We start from the raw sequence: 14,241 nt of genomic DNA on the forward strand, positions 1-14,241 counted from the left end.
ATTCCCCATCCTTCCAGACAGGATTAGATGGGTAGAAGGAATAGGGAGAGGACAGTCCTTCAGGTAACCTAGTCTCAAACCATGAAGGGTTTTAGAGATGATAACCAGCACCTTGAATTGCACCCAGAAATACAGTGACAACCAATCAAGGCAGTGGGGTTAAATGTGGTGAATAACCAAACACAATTTACTACCTGTGCAGTTGGATTCTGTACCAGCTGAAGGTTCCAAATGTTCTTCAAGGGCAGCCCCATGTAGACACATTGCAGTAATCCAGGTAGGAGATCATGAGGGCATGAGTGACAGTGAACAGAGAATCCCAGCCTAGGAATGTGTGGAGAATAATGACCGAAAAAATGCTATAAGTTATGGAAGCTCTTATAACAAAAGATGATTCCCAAAACATCAGCCAGTTCCCAGAAATGAGGCAATGGCACTCCAGTGGATAAGTACCACAATAAAAGTCTCAAGGTAAGAGTGACCAAGGTTTTTTTTTTTTTTTCAAATGTACAGTATATTATTAAGATGTATGGCAGTTCTCTGGAGCCATCATGTAGAATAAGGAACTGTGCATGATGAATATCTCACTTCATGTTTTTCTAGAACTCAAACTTAATCTGGCCATTTGAACTTTGAGTTGAGTAAGTAGGTGTGAGGGCACAAATATTAGCTTTTGATTCAGAAAGTAAACTATAAACTTATATTTGATTCTATGTATCTAAATCACTGGGTAAAAAGAACAAGTAACTGTTTGCTTTACAACTCTTGGTCCGAGAACTGATCCTGCATTGGGATGTCTATATATTCAGAATGTCCTTGGTGTCATCTGGGCAGTAACTGTGAGGATGGGTCTGATCCTGGGAACTGGATCACATACAAGCTGTCACTTGAAGTGGACTGTTCGTAATCCTCAAGACTTGAGCCTCTAAACCCATTAACCAAAAAGAGGTCCAAATAATTATCCAGGAATGGCAATCAGCACCTGCTCAGCATGGTAGGAAAGAACTTTCTGGGTCCATGCTGCTCTCCACAACATTTTGACATATTTTTTAATTTAAATTTAAGCTATTTTTAGTCAGGTGGCTGGGCATTGATATAGATATTTTTTGATGATGATTGATGACGATATATATGTATATACAAAACCCAAGTAAATTTTTCTAACACACCAGCAGAAGCAAACTCCTTTTTATTCCTGTTGTCACAATGCCAAAGACCACTTGTTTAGAGTACTTTAAAAAAAACCCAGGATATCAAATGATGTAGTGATAACTGACAAAGCAGTTGTATTAGACTGGCATGGAGGGAGAATGGGGAAAAATCCGTTGTAGGCTTCACCGTGATCTACCTGACGATACAACACCGGTCCATCGCAATGTCCTACAGTCCCGGATTTAAAATTAGCTAATTGTTCTCAGATCAAGAAGGTTCTGCCATGCGAAGCAACCTCCCGGTTCCATGTGGATCGCATAACGTCGGGATTGCAAATGAAAGATGAGCGTGAGAGGACTGGGATCGCCGCATCCACCCTTTGGGGCGGGATGTCCTTGCCGGTGCAAAAAAGCAGCAACGCCTCTTTTAATTTGGTTAGCAAGCCTCTCCTCCAGGCTTCACTTTTGCTACCACGTGCGAGAGCGACTGGAACTGGTGTCCAGCGCGACGGAGCTTCCCTTCCCCTCGCTTCGCTCGTAGGTTCCCCAGCCTAGGGCTGGCGCTTTGCCAAGCAACGGGCTTTTCCGCGCGACTCTTGCAATGAAAAACCAAAGCAGGCTGGACTAACGAGCAGCGCCGGAGAGCAACCGCGCACGCCTCTCTGCAGCTCCTGTGCCTGCAGAGGGTTGGCGGGCGAGAGCCTGGCCAATCCCGAGCCTTGCCATTCCGAGCGCTGACATTTCTGCGAGCGTATTTAAACTTTCAAAGAAAGCGATTTGGCTTCTGGTTTACGTCGGGGCCACGGTCGCCGTTTCCTCGCGGAGAAAGTTTTGGCGATCTGCGGAAGAGCGCTCTCGTAGCGGTGAAGCGGCAAATGGGCATTTAAAGGGGCCCTTGGATTAAGCCGGCGGGGCGGGAAAGAAGTGCCGCGGCTGAGGCAGGATTTGCTGTGCGCGGCGTCTGAAGCAGTCGGCAAGCTGGACTCGGATGGGAGGATGGAAATGAAGAGCATGGATCATTATCTACGCCGTCTGAAACAAGAGTTGGTAAGGCATTAATGGGGAAATAAGGGAAGATGATTCTGATTAAACGTTGCAAATTTAACGCGCGTAATCCTCTTTGTAACTTTCTAGGCACTTTTTGGCAAGAGATTAATAGCAATAACCACGCCAATACCGTGGGGATAAAAACGCTGGTTTCATTATTGTTATATCGATCCAGCATTAGTTGGCTGATGCTATAACCGCCCACGCCCCAACAAATACACACCCCTTTCATTAAAATGCATATTTTCCAGGCTTTATTGGAAAAATATCCCACTAGCCTTTATCTCAGGTGTGCAAAGAGGGATGCATCGTCAACCCCATTAATGATTTTCGCACTCTGTTCGCACTTTTGGAATTTTCCTCTGACATGAAAACTGAATCCAGTTGCCTCTGATAGGTATTTGGTGAACCGTATTCGGGGAGAGGAGCAGCAATGCATAAGCGATTGAGACATTCTACAAAAAGCCAGAATCCTAAACTTTTCTGCTCAGAATTTTTCACAATCCCCACCTCTTGCCTATTGTTGCCAAGGAAGAGCTTCTGCTAGTAAATTTGGGGAGACTAGCAAATTTGGGGATCCAGTCCAATCAGTTGTAAACTGGAAAGTATCTAACTAGAATGAGTAATTGACTTCATAATGTATCCTGTTGCTGAGTACTTTGGCTTATTATTCTATGTTTAACAAGCAATTTTACTTGGAGCAAAACAAAAACACTGAATCAGCACTCTAAATAATCTTGCTCTGCTTCTTTCTTCCTGATATGGATGCATTATGAAGGTTTACAAAACACCATCTTTAAATTTGTACATCAAATGCAAATTTGAGTATTGCGTTTTGCTTGCCAGAGCCCAGACATGCCACTTGTACTTTGCAGATATTTTGGGAGAAGATATTTTATATAATTATAGGGGTTCCTTCAAATCTTCTGTGGACATTTCTGAAATACATATTCCAGTTGGTGTTTTCTTATTATTAGCTGTCTCTGGTAAGTTTCCTTGTTTTGTTTCATATTGCATAGGTTTCCATTGTGTCATTTTTATGCAAAGGAGCTGCCTAGGTCTGCTTAAATACCCAGTTGATTTGTATCCTCAACATATTTAGAAAGTGCTTCTACACATTGCACTTTTGAAAAATGTAAATTTAATTACCCCACAGCCCAGCTATCTGAGTTGGTTTTATTATCATATTTTATAAATGAAAAAACTGAATTGTCACAATAAATTGGATATTGTGATTTCCTAAGATGTGCAGTGAGCTGCATTTCCATTTCATAGCTGAAGTCCTCTTAACAGACTTGAAAATAGTTATGTAGAGCTGTATTGAATTAATTCAACTGCATTGAATTAATGCAGCTATACATTATAATTAAAGGACTCTGGCATTCTAGCAGATTTCCACACAAGGAAGATGCATACATGATGAGTTATTTGCAAAGAGGTTTGCTTGAAAATCATCACTGTATCCTGCATTTTGGCTTCCCCACAATCAGTTTTTAACTTCTTATCTGACTTGTCCTTGCCTGTTTCACCCATATATTTTTAGGCAGATTTACCTTTCTGGAGGGAAGCCAGTCAGCTTTTTTCTTCCACCCAGACTTTTCTCTTAAGGGCTTGCCTACCTTGCTTTGCAAATTTTTTTACGTCTTCATCTGAAGTACAATCATAGTGCTGCTTCTATAACACCTGATGTGGATGCTGTTTTGTAGTCCTTTTTTCTTAGCCTTTTCACCACACCCTATGAGGCAGATCACCTCTGCATTATTACAGAAAACCTTGTCTGATACTTTAGTGATGTCTTGGACATCAACCCCATAACTTGTCAAGCAGCTTAATTGGGAGCAAGTGGGCTTGAAGATTAGTTCCCCCTGGAGAACACCAGTTTGGGGAAGGCCACTGTGCAGATTGATATTTGTATACCAGTAGTATACCTAGATTGATATCTGTATATCAGTGAAGTGAAGCACCTTTGTTTGTTTGTTTATAACGTTTCTATAGCCATCCATCTTATAACTAAGCCTGGGTGGTTCCCAAGCCAAATAGTCCAAATTGTAAATTGACTTTACTCAACTGCATTGCATGAGCTCCAGTTGTTGCTTCCATTGCAATGGCAACAAGAATTCCTTTAGGAAGACTCCAGCAGATATGGTGCTTTGTTCTGCCTGTTGAGGATCTGCCCTTTCTCCCTGCCGCTGCTCACACAGAAGCCTTGCTTGCTGTGACAGGCTTAAGCTTGCCCACCAGCAGATGCTTCCTTCTGGTGTCCTAGTTTTTGTACTAATGGATTAGTAATGAAGATTCAGGATGCTCTTAAATAAAGTATGTGCAAGTCCAAAAAAAGAGGATACCGAACAAGAAAAGACATGGGAGGTATATGTCTCAAATGAATAAATAATAGAACTGCAGATTTCGGTTCTTGTTCTTTCTTTTTTTTTTTAAAAGAAAAGGTCATGTAGGAGTCATTATGAGAGGAAGAGCTTTACAATTCAAAAGGCTGCTTTCCATCCAAAAGATTACTATCACCACAGAGCAAACTCCAAACGGGCTAGATGAAACTAGAATTCAAAATGGATTTTAGTGCTTTAAGACTATAATCTGCTACAGATTTAATCATATTGCACACTATAAAAGTTATTTCATTCAGAGCAGTGATTCTGTAAGTGTGTTTCTCTCATTCACTGCTTTTGTGCAAGGGTGGAAAACAATTACAGGCCCATTCATCACCCATTCTGATGTATGCCAATTACAGAATGGAAATTGCAATAATGGGCTGTTATCAATTTCCAAAAGGAAACAAATAGATTCAGCATAACTGAAGTAGCCAGTGCAAACAAAACACAATGCTACCTAGGAGAAGTGCAAAAGCCCAACTATAATGTTTATTTGTTTGCTTGTATCCCATCTTTATTACTTTACAAATAGCTCAAGGCAGCTGGAATTACCAAATATTAGCAGGATATTTCTTATCCTTATGTGTGTGTGCTTACCCAGGAAAGGAAGGGAGAAATGCAAAATGAGGGAGTAGAAATGAGGGTATAAAAATTGACCCACTACTGTGTTAGTAGAAACTTCTTTACAGCCATTAGTTGCTATAGGTCTACTGGAATTGTCCCATGTCTCTCATGCAGAGACAGATAATGACTTATATCAATTCTTGGCACACTCCTTCTACATATTTATGCATATAAAACATGACCATCATATCTTCATTCCATTTTTTTCCAGCAGTGTAGCCAACAATAATTTGCTGTAACTGTCACTATTTCCCAGGCATTCTCTTGGCATGATTTTATTCTTTGTAGACTTCTCACAACTACCATTTTATAAACACAATTTGCACCAAGGAAAAGAAGGCACCCTATACCCACATGGCTCCCTGAACAGGTTGACCTCAGAATGTCAAGTAGGGGAGCCAGGAAGTATCCAAACTGGGTATGATACTCATAAGCATCATCCAGTATTGCCTCATTCCACATACCATATATGCCGGCGTATAAGACGACTTCCAGAAGCGCTAAACTCGGCGCCAAAGATGGGGGTCGTCTTATACGCTGAGTCGTCTTATACGCCGGAAATACTGGTAGTTTTCGGTGTATAAGACAACGTTCTAGGAAGGCGACTCGGCGATAAAGACGGGGGTCGTCTTATACGCCAGGTCGCCTAATACACCGGCATATACGGTATTTGGGAAGTTTGAGTATACACACATTCACACACACACATTCAGAAAGGATTATGATCCTGTTCACCTGATGTGTTAGCAGACAGTAGTTTTGTGGAAATGTAGATAGAAGCTATTCTTACAATGTTAGAACACTAGGACTTCTACTGAACTAAATCCAGGGAGATTTGGAACCAAAGAAGCACTTCTTTACACAATGAATAAACTAGAATTCACCCCATCACAAGTAGAGATGCACACCAGTTGAGGTATTTGTGAAAGAACAGTTTTATAGAGGACTGGGTCCATGAGCCTTGATTGCTGATTACCTAAAGAATTACAAGTAGCATGCTTACAATATTCTCTGTTGAGGAAAAGAGCTATTGCATTTAATGTAAAAATGTTGGGCTAAAAGAAGTGTTGGTTTGACCTAACAGGGCTCTCCTTATTTTCTTAAGAGAAAGAATATTTACCCTGTAGGCACCACAGAAGCTAATCATTTGGCCTCATCAACAGACAAGAATTTGATACATCAGCTTCCCAATACTGTATTATAAATGCAGGAAGAATTCAGCCAAGAACTCATATATCTTATTAGGGCACTGAGTTCATCTGACAATAGAAAAGGTGGGAAGATTTTCTTCACATAGCTAGGCACATCTGAGTTAATCAGGTGAAGCAATCAACCTGTTCCATGTTCAGGAAACCAGGCCCTTTCTCTCCCTTCACAACAATAAGATCAATGACCCACTAGTTTACCTAACCTAGTCCTATTGGATAATGAGATTCTTGTTCAATTGTCTTATTCATTATTATTGGCATTTTGTAATATTGAGTACTAAACAAGATAGAAAGGCCTATTGTTTTCAGGCCTGCTTCCTGCAGAATCCTCTTTGGAGTCAGATACACTGATTAGGCAGAGTAAGCAGAATTAGCTTTAGAGAAGTAGCTGATCTAAGGTGCCAAAGCTTAGGGGCCGCCAAGTCCATCCCTCCCTCTAAATTAATCTAAAAATGCAAATCTTTGTATTGGTGGGAGATGACACCATCAGTCAATGTGGCCTGGGATGCCAAATACTCTGGAATCAGCACTGAGAGAAAGGGAATTAAATTCCAACTTATCAGGGCAATGGAAGAAAGTCCTGATCAGGAATCACATGGCGAGAGATGGATACAGACTAAAATAGTAAAAGATATGATACAGGTGTGTTAATTGTTTCTGTTGCTTGTGTACATTTTAGCTTTTCCATGAGAATTTTATTATCTATCTCGAGTTTTCTGTTAGCACATTTTTAATGTAGAAAATGTACTATAGCGGAGACGGTATGGTTGGTGATAGTGGCTGATTCAAAGTGTCAGGAAGAGGAATCCTGATTCCATAGATATATAAGAAGAGAATCTGTGCATCAAAGTATGACATAATGAGACAAAGTGAGAAGAGGTCTTGCCTGCTTTTTACTTGTCAGTCTGAGATTACATTTATTCTGAAAGTATACACATTGTTATTTCATATCTCTGCCACAGTACATTGCCATCACACCTTCAAAATTTCTTCTTCAATAATGGTGTTATGTGGAATTGTGCTTTTCTAAACAAAAAGCTGAGAGTTTGTGAACTGTAAATTAAGTGTCTTTTCTATAATCAAAAAAATTAGTTTATCCATTTCAGCAAGATCTGGTCAGTTTCATCAACTATTCCTTCATAGTAAGTAGTGTTGAATCTTTCCATCTTGTCAGGAAGAAGACCAGCATATAATAATCTTGCTGCACTTATATTTATTGAAATAATCTTCCATAACTTTTTTCCCAACTGTTTATCCATTAGTCCTAAAAGAAAAAGTTCTGGCTTCAATTGGATATTAATCTTGAAAATCCTCTGTACCAATGTATGTATTTCAACCCTTTTTTTACATGTCCAGCAAGCATGTTAAAATGTCCCTTCATGTTATTCACATTTCTAACATGCTGTAGATTTAAATTGTCTTTATATATTATATATAGTTTCTCTGGTAACATATAACAACAATACAGCTTTTTATAAAAAAAAAATTCTTTAGGATCATGTGATGTCCATTTGTATTTCTTCCACTTTAATTTCTTCCAAAAAAATCTCTTGCTTTCTGCACAAAGGTCAGTCTGATCTCTGTTGTTTAAAAGTAAAAATCATCCCTTCCAATTTATCCTATCTCAATGGAATTTTTTTCTCCTTAAATTTGTCAGAAAAAAGGACTTTTCTCTTGCCTAATATTTTAATTAGAAATTTGTTATGCACAGTTATATCTATATTATCAGTCCTCAATCAAATGTTAAAATGCTGCTGTAAAACTCGGTCTCTGGTCTTCTTCCTGACAAAGTGAACAAGAATGTCCATATTTTGCCAGTGTTTTAAAATGTCCCTTCCCCCACCCCCAGTGTTTCTCCACTAACCATCAGAACCTTTGCCTTTTAATGTGCATCCAGAGCAAATGCATTTTTCACTGAGTAATAAGTTCTCCTGGATTTAACTGGAGGCAACATTCAAAAATTGCGGTCATGTTTACAGTAAGCTTACTCTGTTCCTAATAAAAACAGAACAAAATAGGTCACCTTTTCTTGCTTTAATGCATCTGACTGTTCCAGTATGACATATTTGATGAACAGCAAAGAGGCTGAGAAAAGATAAAATCCATTCTCTTGAATACTATAGTTAAAAATAAAAGCCAGTGGTTGTGCCATAGATTATACATCTTAGTATGAATTAAAACCATGCTAGCTTCCCCTTGATGAAGATAAAGGCCAATGAAAATTGAAGCACTTAGCAGTTTCATGATTTAAATGACTGAATAATATGGAGGGTAAAACTGTATGGTCTTTAAAGATGTGTGTTTCCCAACCACAAAGATTGAATTGGGAAATTCTGGGCATTGAAATCCACATATGGTAAAGTTGCCAAGTTTGAAAAACATTAAGATATTCCTTTGCCTGCTCTAGCAGGGCTAGCCTTATATTCTATATAAAGTTAAGCATGTTTCTTTATTTGCCAATTTTCTCTTGCAGTTCTATGTGAAAGCAATTTACATCCATGAATCATAGCTATCAGAGTTTTGCCATTTTGGCATAGATTATCAGTGGATTGTATGTTTGCTTATTTTTAATAATATTCATACTGTCAGTATACTTTCAAAGCTTATTTTCAAGAATTTTTGATCTCTATGATCCAATGAAATTAAATGGCATTTTTCAAAATGGAACTGAGGTTGCATCTTTTAAACTACTCATGAATCTTCAATATGAAATAAAGATTTTATATAAATTCTGACAGGACTTGTAGACAGTAGATCAGACTTTGTCTATGCTTATGTCTATTTTGTCTGATTGATAGTAGGAAAACTTCATGCTGCAGGGTAGCTATCTGCCAATATCACACCCAACCCTATAGCCTTGGCTCAGTAGTTTAGTTATCTGGCATTGTTCAAAGTATGCAGGTTGGATTCACATCATTGTGCTTTTATTTAAGCGCTGACACACTGAAGTACTCAAGTGTAGCAAATGCAACTAAATTTCCAACTCTTTTTGTAGGACGAGACAGGGCTAGACAGACAAGGCTAGACAGAAAGCCTGGAGATGCAGTGATAAGAAAACTTTCACTTACTGAAATGTTAGCAGCTGTTGCCAAATATTATGTGGACCAGGAATTGCTGGGGGGAAAAAAAGACTGAAGCTGAGAGTGCAACTTCGAATCATTGCATTTTCATTATTCTGGTGAAAATTTATTTGTGTTCTTACTATCCAATCATAACTGCATTTATTTGGAGGTTTGTTCCTTGATTTTTCTACTGGATCAATTTCAAAAGCATTTATTAAACTTTAAGCAATCAGGTCATGGGTAATCTAGCTAATCATAGTATAATTTTCAGCTCTATCACACTTTCCTTTCTGTGTGTTTTAACATTTAACATTTAAGCACAACATTTTAACATTTAACATTTAAGCATAAAGCCAGAGGTTTGGTTTCTAGCTTAACAAAATAACAGAGTTGGAAGGGATCTTGGAGGTTTTCCGGTCCATCCCCTTGCTCCAGCAGGAAACCCTCTACCATTTCAGACAAATGGTTGTCCCATCTCTTCTTAAAAACCTCCAGGGTTGGAGCACCCATATCCTTTGGAGGCAAGTTGTTCCAGTGATTAATTGTTCTCACTGTCATGAAATTTCTTCTTAGTTCTAGGTTGCTTCTCTCTTTGATTAGTTTCCATTCATTGCTTCTTGTCCTACCTTCAGGTTCTTTGGAGGATACACTGACCTCCTCTTCCTTGTGGCAGCCCCTTAGTCAGAATAGAGCTGGAAGGAATCCTGAAAGTCTTCTAGTCCAACTCTCTGCTCAAGCAGGAGACCCTATACCATTTCAGATAGGTGACTGTCCAGTCTTTTCTCAAAAACCTCCAGTGATGAAGCCCCTACAACTTCTGAAGGCATAGCACAACTTATACCACTTACTATGCTTTGAGCTTGCTAATGAAGGCTAGGAACATGTGTAATTATTTTAGATAGGATAAAAGCTCTAGAATTTCAGGCTATTGCGCTTGATTTATGTTCATTACTGATTTCAGCTTGGGATAGTCATCTATATATGCATATATCAATCACATCCCACCTAACTGAGTCGCAATATCAATTTGCCAAGACAAGAGAAGTAAGTTAAATGAAACAATATTATGTTTACCTCCAATCCTACATTCATATACTGATGTAAAATATTTTAAATCTATGCTTTATTTATTGAAAGAGATGAAGCTTTAGAAGAAAAAGGGCAAGCAGTTAATAGACAGCTAGAATTTTCTGGCCACATTAGGACAGGGAAAACATTGACTATTTTTTAGCACTCTTTTCATGACCAGCCCTATCGTGACTTAGCTATGAATGTGCCATAGCCCAAAGCCCTTTCTCTGGGTCTCCAGAGAACAACAAGAAACAGTCTATGCGCAATTTAAGTAGGAGTTTTGTTTTATGAGCTCAGTTTGCATTGAACAAAAGGCTGATGTGCGTAATATAAAAAGAAAAACCAATTCTTTTCCCTATGAAGAGGAGGAGAATAAATGTCATATTACAATAAGCTCTAAGGATGGCTCACTTAAAGACAGATATCTTAACGGTTGTCAGACCAAAGAAGGACAGCTAATCAGTGTCAAAATTTTAGTTTTGCTTCTCCTTTGTATTACGGGGTGTTGTAACTTTTTATTGTTCAGCCAAGGAGAACATAATGAAACTTGCACTTCTTATGCTTTATGTAGACATATTAATTCTGAATGAAACCCTTTTCCACCGTCAGCCTTGGTAACTCTTGACATTAGATGGTTATTTATTCTTTTTATCCATTTTATTTTATCACATTCATGTGTTGAAACATCACAAAGCAGCATCCATGAAACAATTAAAATAGAAAATATTATTAAAATACAAGCAAGTGAAATTTTAATCAATTAAAGTATTGAGGAAGTGTGGAATTATATATGGTTAGAAGGAAGAACAAAAGCTTCCTTATGTGTGAATTGCCAGATGGCCGTCTGTGGGTTTAGCAAAATATGCTGGACTTCCTGAAATATTCATACATATTTTCAGAACTATAGTGGGGAATTTGATCATATTCTCCAAGTTTCTAAAATCTTGAACCTTGCTCATTCAATAGAAAATCAGCCAAAAGTTTGTTTATTTAGAGCAATGATGAAAGTGGCATTGTGACATTACAGTGCTGACGCCAATCTGCCCCCTCCTCTCCCTCCCCATAGTCATTGCTGTTTATTTATTAATTAGTATTGTATCCTGCTTTTCATCCAAGAATTCAAGGAGTGTATTTGCTTTTTTAAAAAAATTCCCACGATAATTATTTTTGGGGTGGATTGGGCTGAGAGATAGTGCCTAATTCAAAGTCATGACTGAGCTTCCATGGCTGAAGGAAGATTTGAACTTGTGTTCCTGTGGCCCTAGATAATACTTTATAAGAACTGGATGTTGTTTCAACTCCGGTGGAACATGGGCTTTGTTAGGCACTCACTCAACAAAATAACGTAAAAGTGGTCTGGAGTGGTTAAATAGTTTCAGTTTTGAAAGTGTTTCTTTTCAGGAAAAGTCCCCACTTTGAATTACTGCATAGTAGCATACTAGATTACCCTTCCTTGAAATACATACATATTTTAAGAAAAAAAATGAAAGTGACATGGATTCATTCTCCTACATAAGTTTCATTTTTATAAGGGAAGTCTGTAGGAAGTATATTAACTCATATACCTCCCTATGGAGGTAAGGTTACAACCCTCCATAGGGACCCAATACCCTTAATAGATTGCCTACCTGTGAAAATTATAATTATAGTCATCATAATAATACACAACCTAGGATCCTTTGGGCCATTGTTTCAAAGATTTCCTTATCTTAACCGGAAAAACAGAATGACCACAGACAGGAAAGAAACAGTGAGAGGGGGAGTGACTTCTAACTTCCTGCTGGCTTCCCCACTAACTTTCCTTGTAGGAAGCTGGCAGACAACATTGGAAGTGATGGTCACATGATTGTGGCTGAGCACAGCAGCAAAGAGTAGCACTGAAGTGGCCACTACTTTGCCAAATTTCAATCCCATAGGAGTCATGGATCCTAGATTTTGGACACATTTTATAAGTTAGCCCATTTGAGGTACATTGATTCAAAAATTGTTATCCTGTGATAACTGCTTCATCCAACTGAAGGTTACAAATAAAGTTTTAGTAGTATATAGATAGTTCCATACTCCTTGTAGGCTTTCATCATGAGCACATGTCTATATTGCAAATGAATGGTTTGTAGAACTTCCAAATATTACATATAATTGGTGAATTAATTACTGTATTCTAATCAATTCATTTTGGGAACTGCCATTCTACATTCTTATCTATCTCCCAAGCCTCTGGCTTAGCTTCTCTTTCTGAAATAAATAATAAACATTTTTTCAATGGTTTCTGTCATTCTATATTTCACTTTTAATCATGACACAAGCAAAGTCTGTTACATGCACTGATCTTACTAGTTAATATCCTATTGCAGCTGCTCCCAAGAATTTATTTATGTGACTGCATGGCGAAGTACAGTACCTGAAGTAGCAGTGTATATCAATAAGCCAGCCAACTACTTTTCTTAACTACAGTTTGCCATTGTATTGAACTTATCTGCATGCTGCTAAGTCACATCCTATTGAAACATGCATCTAACAAAGTATATCATGACGGCCTAGAAATATCCTATGATGTTAGTTGCTTTTCCTTGCAAACAAGCTAGTGCAGTTTAGTCTAACGTATTTATGGTGCATTCAGCATCCTAGAGTTTCGCAAAGATGACATTGTTCATGCAGATGAATGACTTAAAGCCAACATCTGCAAGTATATAAATTTAATCTCTTTCAATCCCTGAGTCTCTAGGGATTGGGCGGCATATAAATTTTATTAATAAATAAATAATCCATTTTGTGTTGAATCATAAGTTAGCCAGCCCTTATATAAATATACCTTGAATATAAAGATATTAGCATTGGGTTTCATAGGAACTTTCAAATTTAGCCTGTCAGACACCTGCTTGATCACATCTAGCCTCCAGAAGTGGTGAATGCTCCAACACTGGAAGTTTTTAAGAAGAGAATGGACAGCCATTTGTCCAAAATGGTATAGTGTTTCCTGCCTGAGCAGGGGGTTGGACTAGACGACATCCAAGGTCCCTTCCAAGATCATCATCATCATTAATATTATTCTGAAAGAACTTTTTTTCCATGAAAGCCTATAATTACAGATGCCTTCAGGTTTCTTTCAGGACAGCTTTCATTCAGATACTTTGAACTGCCTAGCTATAAATTGTGATCTTCTAAAATTGATATTTTCATTCACTAAAATGTTGCTATTAGATTTGTGAAGCTCAGTGGATGAAAAGCTAGCATATTTGATATATTGTACCATATGGAAATACATGAATTTTCCCTGTGATTTGAAAATACTGAAAATGTAAAGTAAGAGAAAGACATTTGCTAGCAATGCTGTAAATGAATGACTATATGCCACTATTTGTTATACTGTAAAAAATGGTAATTCTTCCTGATGTTGATGTGACACTTGTGCTGTTAATATGCCAACATCCTATGTATAATTTTAACAATTTACATAATTATTGTTATAAACCTACAGCTTTGGAAAATATATCTTTGAAACACTTTGAAGCATTCTCTCTCTCTCTCTCTCTCTCTCTCTCTCTCTCTCTCTCTCTCTCTCTCTCTCTCTCTCTTTCCATCCATTCTATGGATTTTGTACATATTTATTAATTGCTTTTTTGTTTCATTAAAGGCACAACCCTTTCACTGATGGACAGAATGAGAATTCACTAGTTATCCTGAATCAGCT

General features: G+C 38.0%; 1 protein-coding gene across 1 annotated transcript in view; it reads left to right on the forward strand.

The window, feature by feature from the left end:
* Nucleotides 1–1,254: 1,254 nt before the first annotated feature.
* Nucleotides 1,255–14,241, forward strand: part of INKA2 (inka box actin regulator 2) — a 36,039-nt gene continuing 23,052 nt past the window's right edge. The window contains exon 1 of the mRNA XM_039361369.1: nucleotides 1,255–2,198. Coding sequence (XP_039217303.1) covers nucleotides 2,148–2,198 — 51 coding nt within the window. The 5' untranslated portion in view covers nucleotides 1,255–2,147. The remainder of the gene's footprint in view (nucleotides 2,199–14,241) is intronic.

Source organism: Crotalus tigris, unplaced genomic scaffold (assembly GCF_016545835.1).
Source record: "Crotalus tigris isolate CLP2741 ecotype Arizona unplaced genomic scaffold, ASM1654583v1 scf7180000019259.915256, whole genome shotgun sequence".
NCBI lineage: Eukaryota > Metazoa > Chordata > Lepidosauria > Squamata > Viperidae > Crotalus > Crotalus tigris.